Source organism: Heliangelus exortis, chromosome 5 (genome assembly GCF_036169615.1).
Source record: "Heliangelus exortis chromosome 5, bHelExo1.hap1, whole genome shotgun sequence".
Taxonomy (NCBI): Eukaryota; Metazoa; Chordata; class Aves; order Apodiformes; family Trochilidae; genus Heliangelus; species Heliangelus exortis.
This window is the reverse complement of record NC_092426.1, coordinates 10,324,742-10,351,746: the sequence shown is the minus strand read 5'-3', so window position 1 is coordinate 10,351,746 and position 27,005 is coordinate 10,324,742. Positions and strand designations below refer to the sequence as shown.

The window sequence follows — 27,005 nt, the reverse complement described above, 5'->3', positions numbered from 1 at the left end:
GCAACCCCCTTCTCTTGGAACGAAGAATTATCTCAATTATATTTATTTAATAAAGGTATCTATCCAATACTTGGAATCTCCTGGCATAATTATTCATGAAATTAAATTCAGTCTTGCAGTGTTCAAATCAATTCCACAGAAGTAACACTGCCTGACTGTCACTTACCCTGTTCATCATATAGAGAGCCTTTGCCATCCAGCCTATTTTTGAAACTGCAGTGGGTTTCAGAACCCACCAGTATCAATCTTCCAGGAACCCACATGGAGGATATCCCATCCACATCTTCTGCTTTCCCAAGTGGCATCTGATCAACTTGTCTGTGGAGGGAAGTAAATTCCCCACTGGGGGCCTCCAGTATTGCAAATGCAACTCCAAAAGCCACCTGGAGAGCACCAGGAGGTTGAGGAGGAGGAAGCTGGTTGCTTCATCTGAATATTTTCACCAGCTGCTATGAACACATCTTGAGCTGACAGAGGAGTAGACTGTATCACAGGTGTTGTGTGAGAGAAGAAGTTTCACATTTTCTCAGATACATGTTAAAAACCTGGTGGAGGTACTGCTACGAGAGGAGCATCAAACAGCACCTGGGGATTTTTTGCTATTCAAAGGGACCTCAACCATGCCCTCTAGTTGTCTGCATGGTTCTTCATAATCCCTGCTGCTCCATCTGGGTAGTGTCCAAGCCTGCTGCTTTTAAATCAGTCTCAGCTAGCAGTTGCCTATTGCCCAGCAACACCCAAAGAAGGGAAGAGAGCCCTCAACCAGCACCTTGCCCTTGGAGAGGCTGGTGGGGAGGAAAGACAGAGGATTTTGAGCTGTACCCCTTACCTGAAAGCCCCTCAGAAAGAGAAACAACTGCCCACTTCCCCTCCATGATCTCTGTGAGGAACAGGAGCAAAGCCCCATCACACTTTGCAGGCATCCTGAGAGCTGAGGTAGACAGCATATCCCACAGCACCCACTGGGCTGTGTACAGCACCCATTGGACTGGGTGCAGCCCCACATGCCACTGAGGCACATCTGCTTCTCAGGACTACACAGATCCTATGGCAGAGACAGAAGCTTGTTCTTTTCTTCACTGTGGCCACAAACCCAAAATAAATAGTTGTTTCTGCAAAACTCAAAACAGATATAAAACATCTGCTTTCTGACAGCAGTCGCCCCCTCTCCCTGCTTTTCACCTTGCCTTTTGCAGCTCCTGCTGAAGCAACTCGGAAAAAAGTGCACACAGAAGCTACTGGCGGGGAGTGGAGAGCAGAAGTAGAAGCAGAGGGAAAGGTGTCTTGGTGGCATCATATGTCCCCAACAACCTCCCTGCATGGTTCTGGTGCCATTAGACAGGGAGGGCAGCAGCAGCAGTTTCTCTGTTCCACTCAATGGAGCAACATCTTGCCCAGTCCCATGGCTGGATCCTACCACATCCCCACCATCATCTGCACTGCAGGAGCACCTGATGGGGTACCCAGGCTCCCTAATATTACCCTGGGGTTCTAGTCACAGGGACACCTTCTTCTAAAGATTTCCTGAGTTTTCTGACGTTATTGGGAAATCAGTTTTGACATCCAGCCTGTACACCACCCCTTACAGCTGTTCTGTCCGCAGACAGGAATAACTTAGGAGTCTGGGAACAGAACTGCCAGAAACATATGGCCAGCCCACTGCCACGGTAGGGTTCATCCTCAGAACACCCTGTCTTTATACACTGAAGTTATATATTGCATATATAAGTTTAAATCTAGAGCTATCTACAGCTACATTTTATATACATTTGTAAAAGCAGTGTGTAAAAAGCATGCAGTATGCAAAAGCTCTGTTTAGGAGCAGCTCCCAAAGGAGAGCTGATGCAACAACCATCTTGGGTGGCTGTTGAGCTGGGGCCCATTCCTATAATCCTGGCATTGGAAATTATCCCAGTAGGTACACTCTGTATATGATGTATACACGTATCTATAGATATAATTTGGGAAGGGGCTGCCTTCACTGCCAAATGTGTGCGCTGTCCCACTGCCCTAATTCAGTTACCCTTCAGCATTGCCCACAGGCATGGGTGGGTGTCTTCCACTAAATCCCCAGGAGATGATGTTTTTCTCCCCACCAGTCAAACATGAATCTCCCAGAAACGGAGGCCGATCTCCTTGTTTCCTGACAATGCAATGTTAGCCCAAGCAGAAGAGAATGGAGAAGAGGTTACACATCACCTCCCCTACCCCTGCCTGCAGCTGCCCAGGCAGTGTCCTGCAGCAGTGCCTCCTCGGGATGATCCATACACCCTGTGCCGTCTGGGTATGCTGGCACTGGTTTTGCAGGACCTCAGATAAAACAAATGCTGGAAGGGCCTCCCCTGGTTGACACCCATCTCCCCTTCAGTGCTCATGCTGCTCCATCATGCTCTCATGTGCACATCATGCTTCGTGCTGGAAGCCTTGCTCTCGGTAAAAGCATCAGGAAAGGGCCATGTTACAGCAGCTGTGGTTCATGTCCCTACTCAGAGCCTCTGGGGCCAAGAAAAGAGGGAACCTCAGGGGCTGCAGTTCCACAGGCTGAATCCCCAGCTCCAGTCGCTGGCTGTGCAGAGGGAGAAAGGTAGGACTCGGCTCCCCTCAGAGCCTGTGCTGGAGCTGCTTCACAGGAGCTGCACAGCAGCAGGCAGGACTCTGCTACCTTGTGCAGCCCTCCACAGGCCACCACTGCTCCCCAGACTCCTGCCACCAGAATGCCTCACCCCGCTGTGTGTTTTTTCTGCTTCTTTCCCGAGCATCACAAATACAAGCAGATTTGCTAATGCTCTCCTGACAGTCCTTCTCCCGGGGGTCTGAGGTGGGCTCCCTGGCAAGCGGGAGTCCCTGAGCCCAGCCTAAGGACAATCTGCCCACCAGTTCTGTGGACTCTCTGGACAAGGTGGTGATGGGATGCTGCCCACAGGACAGTGTCCCTGCTGCAAGCAGGGGATGCAGCTGTGAAACTTATCCTGGACTGGAGCACACACATCCCCCACCCCTCCAAAAAAAACCAAAACAACCCCACGGTAAAAAAAGAACAAAAAAAAGTTTGCACCTCTTGAATTCAGCATTTTCTCTGCAGAGGCTGCTGGGGGGATGGGTTGGGGAGCCGCCTCAGCCCCACGCCCGTGAGGCGAGCAAGGAGGGGGGAATCTGTCCCGCGCGTGGGGCGCTGCGCGGGCCCGAGGGGGCCCTGCTGTTCCACGCGTGTCCGCAGAAAGCACCGGGACTGAGGGATCCACCCGCCCCACTGGCTCCCCGCAGAGGGGCTCAGGCTCGGTGGGGGCCGTGCCGCGCCGTGCCGTTCCGTGCCGTGCCGGAGGGGGGCTGCGCACCGCCCCGCCGGCGCTGCCGTGGGAGTGGTTTCCCCGCGCCGGCAGCGGCGGGGCCGGTCGGCGGGCGGGGAGGTGCCGCGGCGGCGGCAGCGGTGCCAGAGCCCGGCCCGGGAGGATGCGGACGCGCTGACGGAGCTGCCGGCTCCCCTCTGCCGCCGTGCATGGGCGGCGGGCGGCTGCCGCCTCGCCTCGCCTCGCCTGCCCCGCCGGTGAGCAGGACCCGGGGGCTGGGAGGTCTCGGGCGGTGCGGGATGCGGGTGGAGGGACCGGAGGGCTGCCCCTCCGGGGTCTCTTTGGGGGTCTGGCGGCAGCTCGGGGAAGAGCCGCCACCTGTAAGTTCGCCGGTTGCAGGTCCGCGGCGGCGGCCCGGAGCCCGGGGAGCTGCTGCCAGCGGCGGGGCCGGCAGCCGGGGCGGTGCGGTGCGGTGCGGGAGGCAGCGGGGCGCGTAGCCGTCCCAGCGCCGTCCGGGAAGAAGTGTTTCGCTTTCACGCCTGGCTGCGGGGGGTTACGGGGGAAAGAGAGGGAGATAGTGCGCCTCTGCCTTAGCGTGTTTCTCCAGATGCTTGGTTTGGGGTTTTTTGGGGTTTGTTTTTTTTTGGTGGTTTTTTTTTTTTTTTTTTTTGAGTAAAGGATGTGAAGGAGAATTCACTGAAATACGAGTTCTCCTTTTAAAAAACGCAACGAAACAACAGCAACAACAGCAAAGCAACAAACCACCCAACTTGTTCGGCAGCTGAAAAGGCTCCGTGAAGGAATCCTGATGAATGAGCGTAGCGCTGAGGGAGTTGATGGTTTGTGGTCTGAGATCGCCTCAGCTGTTGGTTTATTCAATTTTTTTTTTTTCAAGGCAACTTTTGAGGCAAGGAAGTGGGTAACAAAACACAAGTTTAAGACAATGATGCTTTTGCTTGCAGCCTAGCCCAACTGGGTGAAAGAACACTGAAATCCTGCTTTTCCCATCAGGTAGCAAATACCGCACATACAATTTACTTGTAGTCAAAGAAAGAACCTTCTTAGCTCTGTAAATGAGGACTCTGTTTCACTCTGAGCAAGGGGTGTGAATATCTTCCTGCTGCCAAATGAATATACCACAAAAATTTTCTTTTCATCTGGGACAGAGACGTGTTTGTAGATCTCTGAATATGGCTACAGTCGTGGAGGGCAGTTAGTTAGGCTGGATGTAGTGTTAACCCCTCAAGCCACAATAAGTGATATACAGAGAGAAATTTGTTTCCATTGGTCTTTTCCTGACCAAGATCTTTACTGCAGTTGTGTAGTCAGTGGTACAGAGAAGGCAACCATCCTTCTATAGGTTCAAATCTCGTTGAAGAACCCAGTTGTTGGTGTTCATGTCTGTCCCTGTAGCCTGGCTCTCTGCACAATGCCTCCTTATGAGGAGCCTGAAAATGAAGGTGAAGCGGGGAAATCTGCCTACACACAACCAAGCTCAAGCCAGTGTTTTCCATCTCTTAGACTGAGTGAGCAACAAATTTTGTGCCCAGAAAGAGAATCCAGCTCACAGCTCGGAATTTAGATAATTAATATACCATTTTAAAAACATGTTTTCAGAGTCAACATTATGATTACAGAGACAAAACAAGCAAACAGGGAATGACTTGACAGGGTCTCCTTGCTTTCTGGATCTAGCCTGATAATTTGTCAGTCAAGTGGAGTTTCTTTTAAGGTCGATGGTACTTTAGCAGAAGAAATAAATGTGCAAATATAGTCACTACTTTCCCTCTCTCCTCACAATGATCTCTTTGTGTTAAGCAACAGGCTTTTGCATAGATCAGGTATCAACCCCACAGTGTCACAGGCTGAAATTGCTCCTTCTCTCTCATTTCTGAAATTATGCCCTTGCATTTGAGCCTGCTTAACCACATTTATCTATTTTGGAGGGGTCAGTTGGAGCAGCCTTAATCCAGGACAGATCCTATGTCCTATAAGTCAGGAGGAGCCCTGCTGTGACTTCAAGGACACCAGCATCTGCCTCAGCCACAGCCCTTCCCTTTGCTCCTCAGATGTGTACCTTGTCTGGAAAGTCTGTAACTGAATTTCCTTCTTTTTTCTGTCTTCAAAGGTACACTTTATTTCAAACTCTAGGAAAACTGCCAACTAATAACAACCAGGTAGAATTAAAAAGACTGATCGATACCAACAGGTACTCAAAAACTTATCTCAGCCCCCTGTTTCAGCCTTTTCCCCTCTTCAATTGCAAGTCCTTACAGGCTGGGATCACTTCTCCTCCACTATTCAGAGTAGACACCAGTGCTGTAAGAAGCTGTGGTCCAGCAGGACAAGTCCCTGCTCTCATCAGGTGCATTGACTGATTCTGCAGCTTTTTGCCCCATAGTGTTCCTGTCCCCATAGAAGCAGGAGAGAATCGTCCAAGTCTGGGTCCTCTGTTAGGACCTGCAGCTTCTGTAATACGTAACCAGAATTTTCAGCTGAGTTCTGTCTCTGACATGCAGATGTATAAACTGCCTGTGTGCCAATATTTAGGAGACCTCTAGATCCGGAAAGTGCTTGTTAACTGGTTGGCAGGAAGACTCATAGCCCTCCTAATGCATATCTGCTTTCAGCGTTAATGACTCATTCCAAAAAAAACATACTGTATTTTTATTTTTTTAATAATTTCTTTATTTTTAGCTGTGTTTTGTCCTCACCCTCCATCATGCCCATCCCTACCGCGGTAGTACATGGTGTTCTCATATCCTCCATCTCAGGCTGGGGCAACTTCCCATACTTGGAAATTCAATTAATGTGACGGAGTTTTAATTCCCAGAGAAAAGCAGCTGCATGTCTGCTGGTAGGTTGTGATGTCATGACACCTGCAGTTGTGCTGTTAATTACCCACAGAGAACATTAAAAGTCTCTTAATTGTCTTTGTTCTCTTATGAATGTCTGGTGGGTTTCTGTTTGCTTGTTTTTTAGATCTAACCCTTTTGCTGTGGTGTCTTTATTAAATTCTCTAGTAAATGCTTAGTATTGCATTATATGACAGCACTGACAACACCGTATTCTATTTTCCCCAAAGCTACAAGGAAAAAAATAGTTTATCTTTTAAGTAAGTACTGTTCTGACTGCACCTAACTCTTTATCCTATTCTGTTACCTAGAAATGAGCCAGGTGACAGACTACCCAGAGTATTCTTTCACAGAAAGACATCAGACATTTCACAATCAGTTTTCCCAAAACATTTCCATCTAAGAATCACCTAGTCTATTTTGGTGCTCTAAGATACTTTTTTCCTCACTCATCTTCTGCTACTGGGACTGTAGCCTGAGTTCAGCAACATTCAGAAATACCTAGGCAATAGTAGAAAGAAGCATGGGAAGCCAATTTTCATCTATCACCAGTTCCTACAGGTGCTGGGACAATGGCTTGAAATATGAGGGATGAGAGAATAGTCATCTTCCAGGGAAGATTCCAGAAACAAAACCAGTTCTATCTTAGAGCCTTTAGTAAAGGTTGCTCTGAATTAGAAGGAATGGTAGTTATTTGTAAGGTGCTGGCTTCAGAAGGTTGTTTTGAGAAACTGAAGCCAATGCAAGGTTCACTGTACAAGCACAGCTCAGAAGTGTGCTGCTCAGCACAGGCATTTCTGATCCCCAAAGCAGGTTCTCAGAAGAGATAGTATTTGCACAGCCAGTATCAGGAGACATACCTCTAAAAACATTTAACAGCTTGTTGAGGCTTATCTCTAATTTTGGTGGAGCTGTTTTCTTGATGAGGTCTTTTCACATCAATTAGCTGCTGAATCTGAGGTTAAAAAAAAAATCCAAACTTTCTCTTGCCACATGGTTCCATGAGGACCCTGTGGAGATTTCCATGATACTGAGGTCTACCAGCACTCAGAGGAGCTGGCTTAGTCATTCTTCCCATCTGCTCTTCTTCTTCCTCCCTCCACTGCTCCGCACATGCTTCCTGGCTGTCTGCATCTCATTCCTATCCCCAAGCATCCTGGCTGCCTGCCTTGCTTTCCTCCCTTGCCGTACCTATCCCTTGTGGCATCTTCCTCAAGGAAGCTCAGGTACTTTAGTGCTGAGATCAAAGAGCTGAAATAAATGAGCTACTTTCTAACGCAGCCAAGAAAAAGAAAAAAGAGAAACCCACCAAGGAAGCACCCATAGTAAGCAGGACTGCAAACATCATTTGCAAAAAACTTTGAATTTAATCACCCTCAAATCATGAGATTGTTTAAAAAATTATGATAGTTAAACACGGGCACATTTTAGTTTGTTTTCCTTCTTCTTTGATCATTTATGGGTCAAGTTTTTAGGTCCTTTTTTGTAGCTCTGGGCCCATAGGAACTTGATCAACTGCAGCAAACTGGAAGTTGAAGTTTTTGTGTAGCCACAGTGCTCCACAAGCTGCGGATGTAAGAAAGAGCAATGTTTCCCCAGTGCCTCAATGTGCAACATCAGGATTCAAGGAAGCCAAGTCAGAGTGATGTCCTAGTATGGTGTCCTTTGCAAGCCTATGTTTTCTCGTGTTGGTAGTCCACAGATGAGTGTTTGAGAAATTCCCTAGGGTGGTATTTACCCCAGTAGCTTCTTTGGAGCAGGAAGAGTGAAAACTGCAGCTTGCTGCAAAGTTAGCAGTGAGAGGCAGCATGGTCTGGAAATAGCAGCCTCCTACCCCTTTTCGCTCTCCCAAACTACGTGCTGTGTCTCATGCTGAAATGCCTGCTCCTCCACGTCAAGAGTCATTTCATCTTGCTGCTTCCTGAGAGGGATCAACATCTTCTGCAGAGCACACACCGCCGAGGCGAGGAAGGCAGCTTTGGCCGGTGGAGAGCAGAACTCAAGTACTGTGTGGGTGGCCGAAGACAAGAGCTTCTGAAATGAGGGAACAGAACAGATCTCTAATCTCCAGACTCTGACACACATCGCACTTTCCCCAGTTGCTTAGGAAAGAGATATGCATCCAAAAAGAAGTGGGAGGTTTAAACGGGAGTTCATACACACATGCATTTATCTTCTGTGGTCCATGTGGTAATTTACATTTCGCTAGTCCCATGGAACCCACAACACTTCATAAAAAGCATCCATTACAAATGTACAAACCGGGGAAACAAAGAAGCTGTCCAAGTTTCTATCTGCAGTGGCCAAAAGCTGAACTCAGTAGGCACTCATGGAAACTGGAAACTGCCTAGTGTCACTGAGGTAAGCACATATTTTGGGTTGTGCCAAGATGCTGAAGTTAGTGTCCCACCCCCTTACAGAGGTGTCAGATATGATCCCACCTCTGGATGGCCCATGCAGACTGAAGCACTGCAGGACCTAAGGCATAGCTCTGTCCTCTCAGGACTGTGTCATAAGAACAAGGCATAGAAACAGGATCCACAGAAGCCCCTGGCCACAGAAAATTCCAACTGCCATGCTTACTTACAGGAACATACACCTTCTGGTAACACGTGAGCAGCCCCTTCATGGCTTCATCCACCACAACTGTAGCTGTGGCCTAGAGCACCTTCGCACCTACCCTGGCTGATCTGACAGCCCAATGAGCTGCAGCAAAGTGGCACAAATAAGGCACCCTTTCTTCTTCTGGGTGGAAAAACCTCCTTGGACCTATCTCTTTATTGGGATTTGCTAGGCAGGATTCGTGTTGGCCCACTGAAATTTTCCACTTTGCAGATGTCACGCTGTAGACCACTGCGTCTCCTGTCTAGCACCATTCTTATGCATGCCCTGTCCCAGTTTTCCTTGTAATCAATAGCAGGGGTTTCTTTTTGTAGCACACACAAAGGCCAGGCTCCTTGAATGTAGAAAAGTCTGCATTTATCCAGAGGCTTTTGTAGGGTGAAGCAGGGGGAGGACTGTGTGCCCGAGGCTGAACTTCTGGTTTGTCTGAGGCACCGTCTGGGATCAGTGGGAACCGCGCGTGCGCCATGATCTGTGGGCCCACTCCGCTGCGTTCACAGCCCTCCCACCTGCCAGGCTGAGCCCGCAGAGCCCTGTGGGGGACATCTCTCCGGCACAATTTAAATTTGGGGCTGGTAACGCCCCTGGGATTGTCCCATTGAAACAAGAAGGGAGGGCTCCTGCTTCTGCACTGCCAGAAAAATGATAAACTGGCATGAGGAGCAGTGGTTCAAAGCCAATTCCTGCTGCCTGTCTACACTTACTTGTTACAAGGTGCACCTTCAATGTGATAACAAGGTTGTTATCATTATAGTTCCATGAGTGCTCAGAGGGGGAATGATTAACTCAGGGAGCCCAGGAGAAGGGAGGAGGAGGCTGTCCTGCAGGCCCTGCTGATGGTGCATCAGCCCTGGCACCCCGAGGTCAGCTCTTTCTCTGCCATCCAAGTGTCTAATGCTGGAGTAGCTGCCAGAGGAGGGGTGATGCTGTCAGAGTAGGACACATCCCTAAATAAATGTGAGCTGTTGATGAAGGTGCTCCCAGGGAAGCATTTATGTCTCTGAAACATGGGGCACCTTTATCAAGTGGCTGATCTGCAGGCTGCTAGGATTGCAGCCTGTGCCCGGTTCCTATTTCTGTTTTGCTGATGAAGCGTGCTTGCCTTGAAAACATCTTCTTTGCAATTCACAGTGGATTTATCCCAAGGAAATGACCCCACTGCTGTGCATGGTGGTGTCCTCTCCCCATGCAGACACAAACCAGAAGAGACAACCAGGCTGGGCTTCCCACACAGCCAGGGGGCCAGAATTTCTGTACAATGTCCTGCTGCTGTTCCCTGGTGCCGAGTGTCTTCCTGTGGGAGGTGAGACCACTCCACTGGAACAGACTGTGTCCTTGTGCTGTAAAAACCCTGCACACATAATGGACCTCAGGTGCTTTCCAAAGTGGGAGAGAAGCCTGGAGAGCACCTTTCAGTGCCTGGGCTTTTGGCTTGTGCCAAAATCCATCCCTTTGTGTGGGGTGGGAGGTGGAGGGCCCTTGATCTGGGTGAAGGGGCCATGACAGAGGCATTTCTTGGTCTCACCAGTGGAGCCAGCTCTCCTATCATGGTATCCTTGGTTGTATCTCCTCACAATTTCCTTGGTGGTATCTCCTCACAATTTCCTTGGTGGTGCAGCTTCTGAAGAGTCAAGGGCATGACTGGCTCATTAGAGTAGTCCCTAAATCAACTGGTCTTACCTGGGGAGTGTAGCAGGGCTCACCAAACCCAGCAGAGGGGTGGCCAAACGCTATCACCAGTCTCAGAGACTTGAGAATGCTTGGTCCCTGGCAGCATGCACTCACACTGTCATATGGTTCTGCTTGGCAATGCCTCGTGTGCTACATGAAAGTGGTTCTTATTTCTGTTGTGGTCACGCACTCCTATATTCCAGCCCCAAAGTGAGACATGTGACACTTCAATGTGCTTTCAGCAGAGAGAAGCATCCAGACTGCCCCAGGATGAGGGCATGTGACAGATGGGGAGAGGAGGAGGACATGGTGACAGCATGGTGCCCAGCTGATGCACAGCTTACCCATTTCTTGTGATTCCAGGGGTTTTGAGTATCTCTTAGAGAATGAAGCAAGAGGGTCTGCACAGCCGTGTTGGTACTGCTGGAATCAGAGAAGCAGCTGGTTATCAAGCTGAGGCAAAGGAGGGCAAGTTAATGCGGGAGGTGGAAGAGGGGTAGGAGAGGAGTGCATGAAGCAACTGGACTACAGGCTAGAGTAATCAGCAAAGCAGTAAAAGTAGGCAAAAGTAAGAAAGAACAAGAAGAGATAAGCAGAGAAAGGCTTTAGTCAAGTAATTTCCAGGATATTTCCACTGCTGTAAAGCTTTTTCACACATTCTCAGTAGCCCGTGCCTTGTTTTTAAAAGATTAAGCAGTATTAGGGAAGCAGTGTATTAGTTTATGCTTACTCTAGTGTTGGCCAAAGAAGATAAACGTATCTGTCAGGTAGATTAGGTGAATGTTTCCACTTCAGAGAATAAATGCATTCTGGTAGTTTTATGCACTGGAAACACTGAACTCTTTAACAGTCTTGACTGGGAAGAAGTTTTTCTGTTTTTAAATATGGCTATGTGGGGCCAGGAGAAGGGACTTCCACCTTGCAGTTCTCAAGTCATTTGGTGTGGTGTTTGAGTAGCTGGGCCCCAGGGGCTGATGTCCTCTCTCAAGCATCTCACATGCTGTAGTACAGAGTTCCCTGATACTTTGGAGAGATTGGTCTTGGGTCAGTTCAATCCAGAAGTATTTTGCTGAGACTGGAAAAGCAGCAAAGGTGGGTTTCTTTAATTCAGTACTGTGTGGACCCTTAAATACTGCTAACCAGGCATCTGAAGGTACCTCTAAATAGCAAATGCCCTGGCTTCGATTCCAACCAGTGGCCATGTGGTACCCATTTCATTATCTCTCACACCATTTTGTCTCTCACTGGGGATGACTCAGTGTAATAACTGTTCTTACTATCTGCAGTGTTCTCTAAAGGAGCAATTGAAGGCAGACAATTTTATGTTGAATTTTCATGTGTTTAGTAGGAGCGACTTTGTAATGGGTAGTGGGATAAAAATCTTCCTCCAAGAGTATTGGATAACATGGTATCAGGTGCTCTCTGGTTTCCATACAGGAGACGAGCACCGAGTGTAGTCATGAATTTTTAAGGGACAAAACATTAGCCTCTCTGAAGTTGGTTTGATCATTGGTTAGGAAGGAAGATTGCCAGACAAGAATTAAACCTTCTGAATTAAATCCTGTGGATAGAGATGTGATTTCCTGCTTCCCTAATTTGCAATAAGCTTGGCCTGTAGCATGAGAAGAAACTCCAGAATGTGATGCACGATTTTGCCCCTGTCACTGTTTTTGAATAAAATCAGTGTGGAGTTAATCCAGTGTTATAAATCTTGGTAGGAAGGCCTCCAGAGCAGGTAGATTTGTTTAATCACTTGGGCTGAAATCCAAACCACTGGAGTATATAAAATGTATACACTAGTGCCATTCACTTCACTGAAAACACCTTTTTCCCATCCAAGGAAATAGCTGTGGCTGGCGTGAATATATATTTGGCAAGCTGTTGGGCTAAACAAATTTCTCAGAAAATAATCTCTGGCCAAGTTACTGACTGTATTTTGGCACTGTAGCTTTTCAAGCTCTTCAGCTAAGACTTTTTGACAGAAAAGTAATTAAAAATTGGTGGTTGACACTTTGGATTGGTGGGATTCCCTCACCTCTGCTTACCAAGCTCCCTAACCTGATACCAGTCAGGGTGCTGACCTGCAGTATGGACTGGACCTTTGCAGAAGTCACTTCTGTGACATCTATGATAAACATGCAGTAATGCAACCCAAACTTAACCTTCTTTCAGCCTATTTTGTCTTCTTTGAGTCTTAACCAGCAGCTTCCTGAGCATGAATCTTGTTCTTTGATGATTTGAACCACTGTCTGAATAAAGCACACTGATCCTGCCAAATAAGGGCACAGATTTTTGTTTTCTAACTTTCCAACCATTACCAGGATTCCTGTATGGGAGGATTTCAGAGTGTCCCATGTTCAGCAGATAGATACATAGATTTATGTATCCATCCTTATCACTGAAGAATAAGGTTTATCATCACAAAAAGAGTCAGATTGCAAGGTATTTCAGCTAAGAGCTTTGGGTAGTTTTGGAACATTAGTTGCCTCAGTCATTCACCAGGTTTGCTACAAGCTGCATCCTTAGTGAGATCAGTTCCCATCTGGTGTAGAAAATTATACAGACCTTCACAGCAGAAATTTCTGCAGCAAGTTTTCAGTAGTCCTCTTTCCCACCAATGGCTGCCAGTGCTGTCACTTTGGTTGCTTGCTCTGACTGTGTTGTGTGGTCTCTTTCAGGCACTTTTAGGGTTTGACAGAGATTGCCTGACACTTCATCAACGACTTAAACATCTGCAGCAAGAACAGTTTTTGGAAGTGACATCTGTTGATGCGATTGAAGGTAATGTGCTCTTTTCTGTCATTGCCCTGTTCCTGCCATTTATTCCCCATGGAGCCTTGTCCTCCAGGCCTATGGGGCCTGGCATCCCCTTTGCTTCTCATCCTGGCTGGTAAGGTGAGGGCAAGCCTCTCTTCAGTGTGTCTGAGCATCTTCTAGGCTGGTCCTTGCTTCAGACTCAACAGCTCTTCCCAATTGGGGCTTGGCCTGCCCCATAAAATTTGGTTTTGCCTCTCTTGTTAAGGAAATCATTGCTTGAATCACACAACCTGCCTGCTTTCCATAGCCTCATAGGTGCTTCATGTTTTCTGATCCTGAAGCTGGTTGGTTCTCAGTCAAATACTCTTGCCAGCTGGAATTTCACAGGTCATTTTTGCCCTCTGTTCAAAAACTAAAATAAAAATGGGTGCATTTTTTTCTGAGCCCTTTCTGGTGGTACATGGTTTAGCACTTGTCAACCTATATATTCCTCTGTGAGATACTGACCTTGTTAGAGCTGTGAGGAACAGCAGAAAGTGGGCTGTGCTCCATGCCCCTGGAAAAAAAATTATCATAGCACAGTCCTGCAACTGTAGCAGTTGCATTTAAGATAATCTTCTCTAAATGTAGTTTTCTCACAGAAAAGCAAGAACAGATTTTGGTTTTTTTCCTCCCTTAATTGGTATATTTGAGCTTAATTAAACTGGGGGGAAGTAAGTGCATCTCTTAATTCACTGCCACAAGAATTTTAAGGCTCAAAGTAGGTGACTCATTCACCAGAACAGAATTTATTCTTTGTTTGTAAATGCTATTTATTGCCTTGTTTTGCATCACTATGACTACTGCATGTCATTGGTGGTATCAGCACCTACTGTACATAAAATGAATGCAAGACAGAATTTAATAGAAATGTAGTTCTTATAATAATTTGCTTGTATCAGCCACTCTTCTGTTGTATGTTGGTACATCTCACATAAAAATAGCAGTAAAAGTGGCTCAATATTTTCTTGTTAAAACTGGCTGAAAAGTAAAATATTCTCCTGTTGATAGGCCATATCGTAGATTTAAGAACTCCAAGCAGCAACCAACCCCCCTTTTCAGATTCTGTGTCTTTATAAATAATTCAGTGATGTCCTACAGGTGATTTTGAAGTTTCAGATCAGCTGATTTGCAGTGACATTCTCAATTATTTTGCTTCTCATAATTATCAGTCTTAAATACCAAGTTAATCCTGTTAGAAGCATCACTGCTTTTGCAGCCCATATAGATTTCTTCTGGTTTTCTTTACTATTTCAAAGTGAAGACTGAGAGCAATTAATCTATTCCAGATAAAGCTTTAATTCTTCTGCCAATTACATGGCCCCATGTTCTTTTCTGAGACACATCAAGTACAATCACTGCTGCTGTCCTATTCAATCAAAGCCATAAGTTGCACAGATTTTGTGAAATGGTCTGGGCTTCAGCAGCTTGGGAGCTGATTCACTGAGGCATCTGCTCTAACACTGGCAGGACTGTCACCATTTTTCTAGCCAGAATCATTTGTCTTTGTCATTTAGAAATTATCTGTAGGGTGTAATATGGTCTCAGGGAAGCACGGAGCCCATTATTGCTCAATAATAGAATTGCATGAGGTCTTAACAACATCTTTGAGCTCATATGACACATTTGACAGTGCATGTGTGGATGTATATCTCTAATGTCCCATGGAACAAGGACAGAGAAATGTTTTGAGCACTTAGTATGTATTCAAAGGCTGCTAAAATAAGCCAACCAGCTGTGGGTGACTGCAGGGGTCCGCTGCTTGCCTGGGGGGGACCAAGCCCCAGGACACACAGCAATGGGACATATCTTATCTATAGTAGCCAAGCCCAAGACTTCATAAATCCTGCCCCCCCACAAAGCTTATTTCCAGCCAGACACACACTTTCTCATTTCCCTTTCCCTGCAATTGAGGGAACACTGAACCCCAGGAAAGATCCAAATAGAAAGACGTTCACCTTGGACATGGTCAGAGCAATGGGCCCTGTGCTCCTCCAGGCTCACTGACAGGAGGTGTGAAAGCCCCCCCAAAACCAAATCTGGTGAAAGATTTGGTGTGGGAGAGTGAGGTCCTTCTATGACCCAGAGCCATCATCTGCAGTGATGGAGGAGCAGCAGGATGGATGCAAAAGGGTCCCTCTGGGACTAAAGCAGAGACCAGAGCCAGGACAGGGAAAAAAGGCAAGAACTGCCTGAGCACCAGAACTGAAGAGAGGGAGGAGGCAGCAGAGAGAGTGCTGCTTTCCTTTTGGGCAGGGAATGGTCCAAAGGCACAACTTTGTCCTTTCAAGTGCTGTCTTGGGATGTAGCAAAAAGGGCACAGCTGGGCCCATGATTACTGCTCCAGGAAAGGGTGTCTCATTTCCAAATCACCAGTCCCTTACTGGTGTTGTCCCTGAGTGTCCAATGGTAGGGCCCACTGGATGCTGCACGAATAAAAGCATGTGTACAAAAAATAAATGTCTTTTACTGATTAGGTGTTCTGTGGTATCCTGTTGTGGTATCTCCGGGGAGGGCACAGGTCCAAGCAAGGACAGGGAGCTCAAAATTTTCTTCCTACCAGGTAGAACCTGTCTCTATTCTACTGTGCTGTGGCTCTGGGAGGACTCAGACTGTGTGAGCTGGGGGATGTGCAGATCAGGGGGTTGGCTCGGCTTCTTGCTGAGTTTTGGAGCCTGGTTCTGCTTTCCTGTGGTCTGTGTGTGTGTACCAGGAAGCGTGCTCTTTAATTCAGCATTGGTTGGGTCCAAGGCTGGCACTTCAGGGCTTTTCCCTAAGCTAATGGATGGCCATGGGGTCAGGTCCTGCCCCACAGCTGAGCTCAAGTATCTCCTGGGTCTGCTGTGCTCTTTTCTAAATATGCTGCAGTGGGAGTGAAAGTCTCCGCGATATCACGCTGCTCTGTGCTACAGCTAATTAAAGTCATTGTGAAGGGTTTTGTAGTAATTGCAGATATTGTAGAATTTAGTTTTGTGGGGTAATTGGTAATGTAAGCCTGAAACAAGCTATCCTTAAGATGTTTTAGTTTGCATTTCTCAGTAGGAGCAGCCTTTACAAAGAAGGCTTTTGTGTGTGAAGCGGGACCAGAATTAATGGCAGCATTTAGTCGTGCCTAAAGGGGTGCTTGCTGTGGCAGGTGGCAGGGTGGTGTAATTGATGTTGCCTACGTTCTGTGTGCTGCAGGAGGCTCTGGCAGCCAGGTGCTGCTGTACCTGATGAATGCCAGCTCAGGAGAGTGAAATGTCCAGGGCCGAACCCATCCAGGGCTGATGTATTCCCTTCCAAGATGAACATAGCTCCTTCAGTCTGTAGGTTCAGGCCCTGTTTGCTCCTACTTAGTGTTGCTTAATGCTCATTATGAAGTCTTCAGGCATCCCCAAATCTTGCAGTAGAATGCTGTATCTGTGTATCTCCCATGTGAGGAAAATCCTAACACTGTGGCTAACCAGTCCCTGCTCCCTGCAGCCAGGACCACAGCAGCTCTTCTCCCTCTGCTCCCAAGTGCCCAGTGGAGCAAGGAGAGTGCAAGGGCCAGGGCTGTAGTGCCTGGGATGTCAAACAGCACAGGGGGATGCTTAATGGGCACACAAGCATCTGAGGTTCCTAAGTCCCTGATTTTAATGAGATTTAGGTGTGCCAAACCTTCCCTGATGCATTTGAAAAGCCCTCTCCACACTTCTGAACACTCAGGCAAGGAAAGACTGTGGGAAATCTGTCTTTTAGACACAGATGCAACTGATGTGTCCAGAATTAGCAGTTTAAAAAGAAGTGCTGGCTCATAACTAAATGGAAGAGATGTCTGGGAAGAGCAAGTATTTAATATGTTATGAAGAATCAGAATGTAAATTTAATTCAAGGCTGGTATTTCCATGAGTAGCTATTTTTGGACAACAAACACTATTTCTGAGCTTATATATTAGTTATGAACTGCTTGCTGATAACATAGGAGGGCTTGTATGTTCCTGCTGGTGACTCTGGGATGTCTTTATGGGGTCCTCTCTGGCTGTCCCTCTGGGGAAGCTGGAGTTGAGCCCACATCTTATGGAGAGTGAGGGAACTGGGATTGTTTCGTCTGAAGAAGGGGAGGCTGAGAGGAGACCTTGCTCTTTTCAACTATCTGAAGACATGAGGTTGTAGTGAGGTGGGGGTCAGCCTCTTCTCCCAAGTAATCAGTGATGGGACAAGAGGAAATGGCCTCAAGTTTCACCAGGGGAGGTTTAGCTTGGATATTAGGAAAAATTTCATTGCTGAGGGGTCAGACATTGGAGCAAGCTGCCCAGCAAATTAGTGGAGCCACCATGCCTGGAGGTGTTCAGAAAAGCTGTGGATGTGGTGTTGGGTTTTCAGTTGGACTTGGGGATCTTAGACGTCTTTTCCTAGTGATTCTGTAGATTCTATGATGCCAGGCTCTGCATCACAGCATGGTAGTAGTTGGCTTGAAGGGCCAAGGGGACAATTTTCTGGGGGCTGTTCAGAAAGGACAGTCTGTAACACAATTATTTTAAGAAACACAAAAAGCCCAAGGTTTTTGTTAAATTGAATGTGAGGCAAAAACTCAAAGATGAGTTGTCAAATTCTTATTTAATATTTGCAGTATGACAGAGGTGATGAACACACGGGAACCAGTGATGGAGGAATTTGCACTCAGCCAGACTCCTGAGGAAGAAGGAGGTCCTTCAAGCCAGGTAACAACAAAGAAACTGGAAAGTATCCTGAGCTGCTTTTCAAAAGCAATGTAACGCAACCAGTAACTGTCATACATGTAGATGGTAAATAGCAGAGCACAGCTGCCAGAAAAACAAGCCCTGAAATACATGTTTGATTCTACTTAGGTTTTTATTTATAAAAGGTAAGAGTTCTGGCAGAAGGGTTTTGTTGGGTGCCAGACCTCCAGGACAAAGTAGCAGCAATGCCTTGCCCCTGGGGAGATGCAGGCAAAGAAGATGTTAATCACCAGATTCTGAGCCACCATCGTGTGATGAAGGCATCCAGCCAATACTGTACCACAGCTTTTACACAGCCACTCTTGTAATGAGCTAAGTTTCTTAAGGCATCTTCCTTTTTAGAAAAGAGACCATTTGGTGTCATTCATGTAAGTGGCTGTGGCATTATAGCAGCAGCACTGGTCAGGGCCATTTGCTGCAAGGTCCAAGAGAATTTTCTGTCCCCAGGTGGGCTCAGACACCCACTCACATACTCCCCTGCAGTGCTGTTCTCAGCAGGAGGCATCACGATGCCTCAAGCCCCACACTGTAACAACCCCTGCATGCCAGTTTGTGCTCTGTGGTTGTGCTTGTGACTCCCAATATCACTGATGAGTCCAAACCACCTGAATGTGTCCTTGTCAACCTGAGTTGCTTCTCAACACATGATGCATTATTGCAAGCAGACTCATAAAACTACTCTAGGAGAAGCCTGTTGCAGGTTCACATTGGAAGCCAGGGAAATCAGAACTGAAGCTTTGCAGATTCCTTCCAGATTACTTGTGAATGTAATGAAAGGCTGTATGCAATTAAAGAGCATTTTTCTTTGCCTTGTTGACCACACAGGATAGATGCCACTCACTCAAAGAGCACATTTTCAATACCATCTTTCCTCTTTTTCTCTCAGGTTTTCATTATTGTGTTAGTGTGCCCTATCCAAACTCTGTGCCAGCTCCACCTATGTCTTTGTGGCTTTTCTGTAGTGCCCTTGTCACATGCTCCAGAGGTTTTCCCCCAGCTCCTTTACCCTACACCTCTGGGAGAAGGTGGCACCATCCATGTATTAGTGATGACCAACTGCGGCAAAAAAAAAAGCAAAAAGAAATGAGAAGTAGCACAAAGTCCATGACTCAGCGGGAAAACTAGGTTTCTTCCAGCAACTTCCAAGCACTCTGGCCAGGAGACCAGTCCCTCTCTTCCTGCAGTCTCCTGCCCACTCGTCACACACTCCAGCTTCCGCAGAAAAACACAGCGAGGCCCCGACAGGCAGCTCTGCTTCCTGCCAGTCCTGACTCATTCCTGGAGGGACGTGGTAACTACTGGGCTCCAGTGGAAAAAACATTATGTGACTGGTGTGAGAAAAGACCATATGAAAATGACAGAAACAAAAATAGCCGAGCTGAGGCTGCACAGGTGCCTTTCCTGAATTTTGTTGCAGCCGCAAGAATCGACTCTTAGCACATTTTTAGATTGGTCAGTGTGTTGTTTCCTAGGGTCCAGAAAGCAGATGAGAAGTTTTGTTGCATTAGATGCCCCTGGCAGGGGGTGTTGCTGCTTGTCACCATGCTTGGAGAAGGGGTGGGTGTCTCTCATATAGTCCCCTGCTACCTGAGCAGGCTGAGCAGCAGTGGAAGGGCAGAAAAAAAACCTTAATCCAAAACAAAGTACCCTGAGATATTTAAATGAACCATTTCTTTTGAAAACAAGAAAGCACTTCTATGTGTTACCATATCCTTCACTAAAAAGACACAGTTCAGCTTCAAGCTTTGAACACTGCGCAGTGTTTGACCTGCACCTTTGATGTGACAAGTGAAAATAATAGCTGGCACTGTCCTCTGTGTAAAGATGATCTCTGGGGCTACCTGTTTTGCATGAATGCATCGTAAAATACAGTGTTTCACATTACAGAAAGTATCTCTGCAGAATGGTGGCTTCTTAATGAACTGTCACAGCAAGAAAATCTGGATTTCATATCAGAGTAAAAGGACAGCAGTAAAGAGGGGCTGTGGCAGCCATTTAGCTTAGTGTTATAGCAATGACCTTTGTGTCCTAAAAACCCACCAGGACTGAAACACAAATGTTTGACAACCTAAGCCTTCATTTTTCCTGCACACATCAGATCACACAAGTCACAGCCATCATCTCCGCAGTGTGCTGGCAAGCTATATTCAGTATCTGGTCCTGGTCTCTGCCCAGCAAGACTAATAGGTCTCAGCACCTCTGTGTTCATTCTTGGCCAGCATGCAGCTGGATTCAGGTGCTTTTGCAATCCTCCTGTGCAGGACTGCTTGCCCTGCACCGGTTTGAAGGGTTTTTTTGGTGGATGTGGGAGTGCCTGTCAGATGCGGAAAGGATGCTAAGATGGAGCATGTACTCTGCATGCTTCCAATATGCATCCCTCAGGAAAGCTTTGATTGACATGTCCTCAAATGTCTCACCAGACCTTCCCAGACTCACGTGAGAAGTACCCCAAGCTGTCCAAAAGGCTGCCATCAATTGTGGTGGAGCCAACCGAGTCCGGGGAGGTGGAGAGTGGGGAGTTGCGCTGGCCTCCTGATGACCTGAAATCAGCAGAGGACAAGGGTCTTCACGGTGAGCAGCGAGGCTGTGTCCAGCAGCAGCAGCAGCAACAGCAGCAGCAAATGGATCTGGAAGGTCTGAATGAGTAATTTTCATCCTTGTTCTCCATAGGAAAATAGCAGTTTCAGGGCAAGCCATGTGCTGAAGTTAATAGTGTACCAAAGAGCAGTAGGTGCTTGAAGGTGCCCAGAAACACCTGCACTGGAAAGGGAGTCCTGTAAACTGAAAATTTCCTTGGAGCTTTTGAGCACATGGGGTTTCTATCAGCATCAGGCTTAGTGCTGGCTACTCACATGGCCAACAGGCAGTTCACTGCATGTTAGTAGTTCATGCTGTTCAATAGCATGTATCTGCCTCCCTGTCTCCTAGCCTACAAGTAAAGTGTTTTAACAGCTGCACATTTTCATCATGGTGTCCCAGGAATGTATTAATGTAGCAGGAGCTTACAAATATATAGATATGACTAGTAGTGTCACTGTGGGGTAAATACGGCTGAAGATAAGAGCTTTTTGGAGTGGTTGCTCCAGTGTGGAACTGGTCTATTTGTTTGGGTTTTTTCACCTCAGCAGTCTCCTTTTCCCTGATGTGATTTCCATTTCAGTGCACCATTTGCCACCCAAGTGCTCAGAGACAACACCCAGGATGGGGTGCAAGATGCACTTCCCTTCCTGTCAAATGGGTGATGACAAATGGTCTGATCCTGTAGTGTCAAATCACCTGATATTCCACCTGGCATTTCTGGGTGGTGGCATTCAAGAAGAAATATTAGCCAAATCTATGGCCTCACCTCCAGGTTGCACATTATGACCTCCATGCTGGTTTTTTGTACAGTGACTTCAGAACTTGTTATGTCTTCAGGGTTGGGAGGCTGAGTGGGTGTCACTGAGACAGGAGGTAGTCCTCCTAGTATGCTGGATGTCCTGCTTTAATGAGAGGGATCATCACCTCATTTCACCAACCTGTCCTGAGGTCTGATGTAAAGTCAGGCTGTGATAACACTCAGAGTACCCTACTCCAAGTTTAACTATTAGTTTGCAAGTAGAATGAATTGCTCATGTCAAGTCTGAGCACCTGGACAGATCATCTGTCTCATGGAGCAGGGAATCAAATGAAGGCTGTTGTATCTGTATGGGGAAATAAATGCTGTCAAACTCTATCTTTGCAGATACTTTAGCGCACCCAGCTCAAGAGGTGGAAGACAGTACAGATACTCTTGAAAGCAGAACTGAAGAGGATGAGTAGGGACTCTATGGCCTCAGAAGTGAAACTTCATTGTGAATGTTGTTGGAAAGTTAACACACTCTGAAGACATGTCAAAGTAATCTGTATTTAAATCCGCAAGAGTTTTAGTTAGTTAGTACCTGGTAAGAAGCATCTGGGCTTTAGAACTGTTCTTTTCAACATTTTGAGTTTCAGGCTGGGATTCATATTTGTTTAATTTTTCCTTGGGAAACAATAGAACACGTTAATAAATGTGAGATTATAATTAAGGGAAAGTGCTCCTAATTTCAGTTAGCACATTTCATTGGATTTACCTTTTTCAAGCAAAGCTGCTTTCAGGTATCAACAGCAGGACAAAGGGGTTGCATTTCTACAGGAGGGATGTCTTAGATCTAAAATGTTTCTTGTTTTTAGCCATTTACAACTAGCACTGTGATATTATGGACAATAGATGTAATATAATGTCACCATTTGATTTTGTAACTTTTGTATAGAGATGCAAGTGTCAGATTTGCCTGCAGGCTGCCACCCTGAGGTGGCCCAGAGCAGTTCTCTCCCTCTGGCTGCCCTCTGCAAACTCAGCTGCACCAGCCTTTTCCCAGCCACCTTTCCAAGAAGGCTGACTGGCACCTCCCAGAAAAGCTTTCTTGCTGTACCTTGGCAAAGCGGGTTGGTGAGCTGCTGGTGTTTGTGGGATGAGGCTGTCTGGTGTAGGCTTGGTGGGGTGGATCATGGTGTTTGTGTGCTCTTCAGGCCCAGGTCCAGCCGTGCCGTGCGCTCTTCTACCTTGAAGCCAACAAGATGGCTCCTGCTTCTGCTGGGACTGGATTTGTCCCGCCTTGTTAATAGAAATTGTTGTGACAATTCTTCTTCTGGTATGTTTGGTGTGTAAACATAGGTGAAGAGGCCCAGCTGTTCCTCCCTCAGCCTGAGCTGGGTGGTGGTTGGGGGTGGGTGACAGGAGCTCCATAGCACAGCCCAAAACTGGACCCCATTTTGTCTGGCTCCAGGTCCTCCCTGACCCGCTCACAGTGGGAGGGTGTGGAGGAGGTCTCGGGTGTGGGTCCCACACTTGCCTTCTTCCTGCCCAAGCTGTGCTGCCTGTGGGACCCTGAGTGCTGGGGTTGTCCTCACCTGCAGCATGTTGCACGGCCAGCTTCTGGAGACCAGAGCTCACAGGGGGACAAGCTGTCTCTGGATGCTTTAGGCTGCCAGTGGGTTTTCCTTGGGGCTTTGGGGGCCATTTTGACAGGGGGGAACCCATTTCTGCATGGGGACCTCTCAGACACTTCCTCCCAGCATCCCAGGAGAAGCACCAATCTTGGCCCAAAGTGCTAGCTTTTGGACAGTGTTGGTGGAGATAGATAATGCATGTACTCAAAAGGGTTTGACTGTGTCAGTGATGAGTGTCCCATAAGACTTTCTCCATCTCTGCAGGGCTGGATGGAGTCTGTACTTTGAATTAATGTTGCAGCTGGAAGAAGCCACTTGTAGGTGGAACGAAATAACAGGATTTCTTCCAGCATTAACTCCTAAGATGACTTCCAAGTGCTTTCTTTTCTCCAGTAATAATTTTCTCTAACAGAAACTTTTAATTGTGTGATGGTGGATAAATTTTACTGGCCAGATGTATTAATAAGTTTATACCTTCTTAGCAACCAAATTTAATATATTTACTTACAAAGAATTCTGTGCAATGAATGTTTAATACAAAGTGAAAGAGACTATTTTACTTCAAAGCAACATTAATTTATGTACAAAACTATAGCTCATTATTTGGGGTGTTTGGGATCTAGAACCCTTTTTATAAGCAGTGTAGTATAGTATATTGTGATACTTAAGTTAAACTTTGCTCTCTGAACCTATATAATGATCTGTTTTGCCTTCTTGATGTAGACTCTCTTTACCTACGCTGTCACAGAATTATTTTGTTGGATGAGTGGGATTCTGGTCAGAGCACCGAATTTCACCAGAGTAACTGAAGGTTTCAGAGCACCTCCTAAATCTGGCTGCTGTCCCCGTCACCCCCTTCACTGTTGACACTTTTCTGGTAAAGCCAACGAGGAGAGAACAAGCTCAATCTCTGTGTTTGGGTAGCACACGAGCAGAGAGCGATGGTCCCCGGCTTGGACTTGTCTGCAGCTGGTGGTGGTGGGAGGAAAAGTGCAGATGCAAGGTGCTCTTTAAACACTGCTTTTGCATCGACCATCAAGATGCTGTACAGAGCTCTGGGGGAAAAACAACAACGGTGACGACATATTTTTAGCTGTGTGATTTCCTTTCAATCTGCGTCTGCTCAGCTCCATGAGGAATGACGTTAGATGTATCATTTAATTTGCTTTTTGCTTTATAAAAGGAAAAACACTTGTTTGAAACACTTCCCTCAATTTTATGTGCTCTCTATCTGCTTTCAGACGCTCCCTCCCTTCCTGCTCTGGATGGCCCTTATCCCATTTCCACCTGAGGTCAATGGCACTTCCCTAAATAAGTTTCCCAAAGAAACAACAAAATTCTGCATACACCCTGAAAAAACGAGACACAGCATTACTTTTTTTGTCCTAATACATAAAGCTGCAGTCTGTATAGAAATTCAGCTTTCTTCTTTCCAGCCTAGTTATTCCTGTCTTTCCTTTTCCCTCTTTCTCACTGCTCCTTTGAAATATTTTACCTGAAGCAAGTGGATACTTCAAACTATATCTTTATCTTAAGGCTGTGTGACCTCACTTTAGCAACCATGCAAAGCCAAACTCCTCCTCCTATTTTTATTTTTCTGAGCATGGGCCAGAAGCCCTAGAATAGGAAAGCAAGATAGAGAGAAAATTGATCTATACAAACAAGCCCTATTTATTCTGTTTGCAGGTCTTTGAATGTCTACTTAATCTGTCTGTGTGCAAGTGTTGTCTCTCTAATAAACTTGATAGTTGTTTTGTATTTTTTTCTGGATTAAAAGCTTTGTAGAAACTAAAAAGGAAAAAAAAAAAGGACATTCAGTCATATTTTTCTAGTCTTGCTTGTAGAATATTTCATGTAGTGCAGAAAGGAAGTTTTCTGGAGTAAGGCATTGTTGGATTTTGCTCTGTTTCAGTTCTTTCTAATTTTGTAAAATGCCACCTGTACATAATACTCAACTAATGTATGTCCTGTAGATGTATTACACCATTTAGCCTATTAAATGCCTATACTGGACCAATTGGAAGAAGTGGTGTACCCACAGTGTCTTGGTTTAAAAATGCAAGAGGTTATTTGTCATGGTGTGCAGCTCGTGTCCTGTTGTTGATACAGTAATGCAAGGCAACGAGCCCTCTCTGAGCCTGCTTTTGCCCTGTGGTATGGAAATATCCACACTGCCCCTTCATCCCACATGATTGTACACAGATAAAATCAGATTTTTATTTTTAGCAGTTGCCATCTCTATCTTTTTCCTCCAAGCACTTGCTAGACCAGGCAGCTCAGTGCTCCCTGCTTCAGTCTTTGGATTTCCTTGCTGCCCTGCTTGGTGTGGCTCCTTCTCCTTGGGTGGCTGCCTGCCTTACCTGCTGTGCTGGCAGCAAGCCAGGGACTCATCTTCATTTACCTTTTAATAAAATGCACATTTTTAACATTTTCTGGAAAGGCTATTGTGGAGCCCAGCAGGAACTCACATTACTGGAAAACTATACCCCATACAAGGAGAGCAGAGTCATGTGGCAGAGGAGATGAGAAGCAGAGATAGTCTCCCCCGGAACAACCAGTTTTTTTCCAAAAAAAAAAAAAAGTCTGGTTACCTAAAGGCAAAGGATCTGATTGGGGGGGTGCGGTTCCTCTCACTTCCCCAGTGCAAAAGCAGCTGCACTGAGATTTTTCTGTCAGCATGGCAAAAAACATTGCTTGGGGTCAAAAAGCATTGCTTGGGGTCAAAACCAGTTTCTCCTGGTGGGCAGTGGTGGCATGGTTAGGGAAGTGTTCTTATCCCAGGCTGGAGGCAATGAGCCCAGCTGTGGCACTGCTGTGCTTGCAAACCTAATGCTTAATGTCACTCAGTACTGCAGTTTCCATGCATGGAAAAATATCATGTCCAGGCAAATCCTACCCTGGGGATGGGGAGGTAGAGGGACAGACACTGCCTCCTTCTTGCCTCCCTAGCCACACTACCTTCCTTCTGGGCTTTTCCTGTATAGTGTCTGATGTTTGGTCACATAAGGATGTGACAAGTGCTACCCAAAGACTCCAGGGATGCAATTTCAACTGGTGCCTATTTTGTGTCATTGTGAGGTCTGTGCTGAGTCCTGACTGTTCTCTTTCCCTGAGTCTGAAGGTAGAGGGGGTTAAGCTGTAATAATTACACAGGATGCTTCTAGTATTTATATTTTAAACTTAAATCCAGTAGATCCTCAGGTTCATTCAATGTTTTCCCACTGACATATTAGGAGACATTTAAATTTTTTCTTTAATCAGACATCTGCTTAGTAGCACTTTCTTTTAGATGTATTCTGCTTGACATTCCTGTCTGAAGGAGCAAGTAAAATTGTCAGGAATCATCTGTTATTTAAACCACTAATAAGAGATGGAAACTGGCTTTTATGATGTTAAACTGAAAAACGTCACATCTAAATCAAATCAATCCTAATTTATGCTTTTACCATCTCTCTCTCTCTCTTTTTTTTTTTTTTTCCCTTTTCTTTCCAAAATCCAATATTTGTGTGGAAAAAGGTGATCCCCAGCAACTATGGGGAGCCACAGCTCCCATAACAAGCAGTACATCCCTCACAGTCACATTGTAGAAGCTGTTACTCATGTGCACTGCTTCCACCACAAATAAGAGCAGGGTACCCTTTTTCCCTTTAAAAACACATTGGGGCTTTCATGTCAGAGATAGTAGATCTCCAAACTTTAAGTTCACTGATAGAAAGTCTCCAAACTTTAAATTCACTTAGTTCTGAAAAGTGAAGATTTAACAAAGTTTTTATCTCTTTAAAATAAATAAATAAAATTTTCCTCTCTCTTTAAAATAAATAAATAAATAGCATTTTAAAACCCGACCTTGAAACATTAAAAAGTTGCAATCTTCCTCTAAGAATGCTGTTAAAACATTTTCCTCCAATTTCTCCAATATTTCTGCCATAAATAGTCTGAAAACCTCACATCCATGCTCAGCAGACTGCCCTTCTGGAGACCCTCCCTGAGCCAGGCTGGCAGGGTGGGCAGGAATGAAGGAGCAGGGGCTTCCTGGGAGGTGGGGACATAGACCAGGAGCTGTTCTCCTCACTCTCATCTTTCAGACTGCAGACCTT

The 27,005-nt window shown here is 46.2% G+C and overlaps 2 protein-coding genes across 3 annotated transcripts in view; both read left to right on the top strand.

Moving 5' to 3' along the window:
• EXOC3L4 (exocyst complex component 3 like 4) overlaps nt 1–27,005 on the top strand; it is a 360,645-nt gene that overhangs the window by 251,320 nt on the left and 82,320 nt on the right. The gene's annotated exons all lie outside the window — the stretch shown is intronic.
• On the top strand, nt 3,351–24,934 carry LBHD2 (LBH domain containing 2). 2 transcript variants are annotated; one of them, XM_071745489.1, is made up of 5 exons: nt 3,351–3,544; nt 13,114–13,216; nt 17,826–17,916; nt 20,376–20,526; nt 21,680–24,934. In XM_071745489.1, the coding sequence occupies exons 3-5, from the start codon at nt 17,827–17,829 to the stop codon at nt 21,754–21,756; spliced, it is 318 nt and encodes a 105-aa protein (XP_071601590.1). In that variant the 5' UTR covers nt 3,351–3,544; nt 13,114–13,216; nt 17,826; the 3' UTR covers nt 21,757–24,934. The 2 variants fall into 2 exon arrangements, with proteins under 2 accessions (XP_071601590.1, XP_071601589.1); XM_071745488.1 differs by having other exon boundaries at nt 3,379–3,544; nt 20,376–20,589.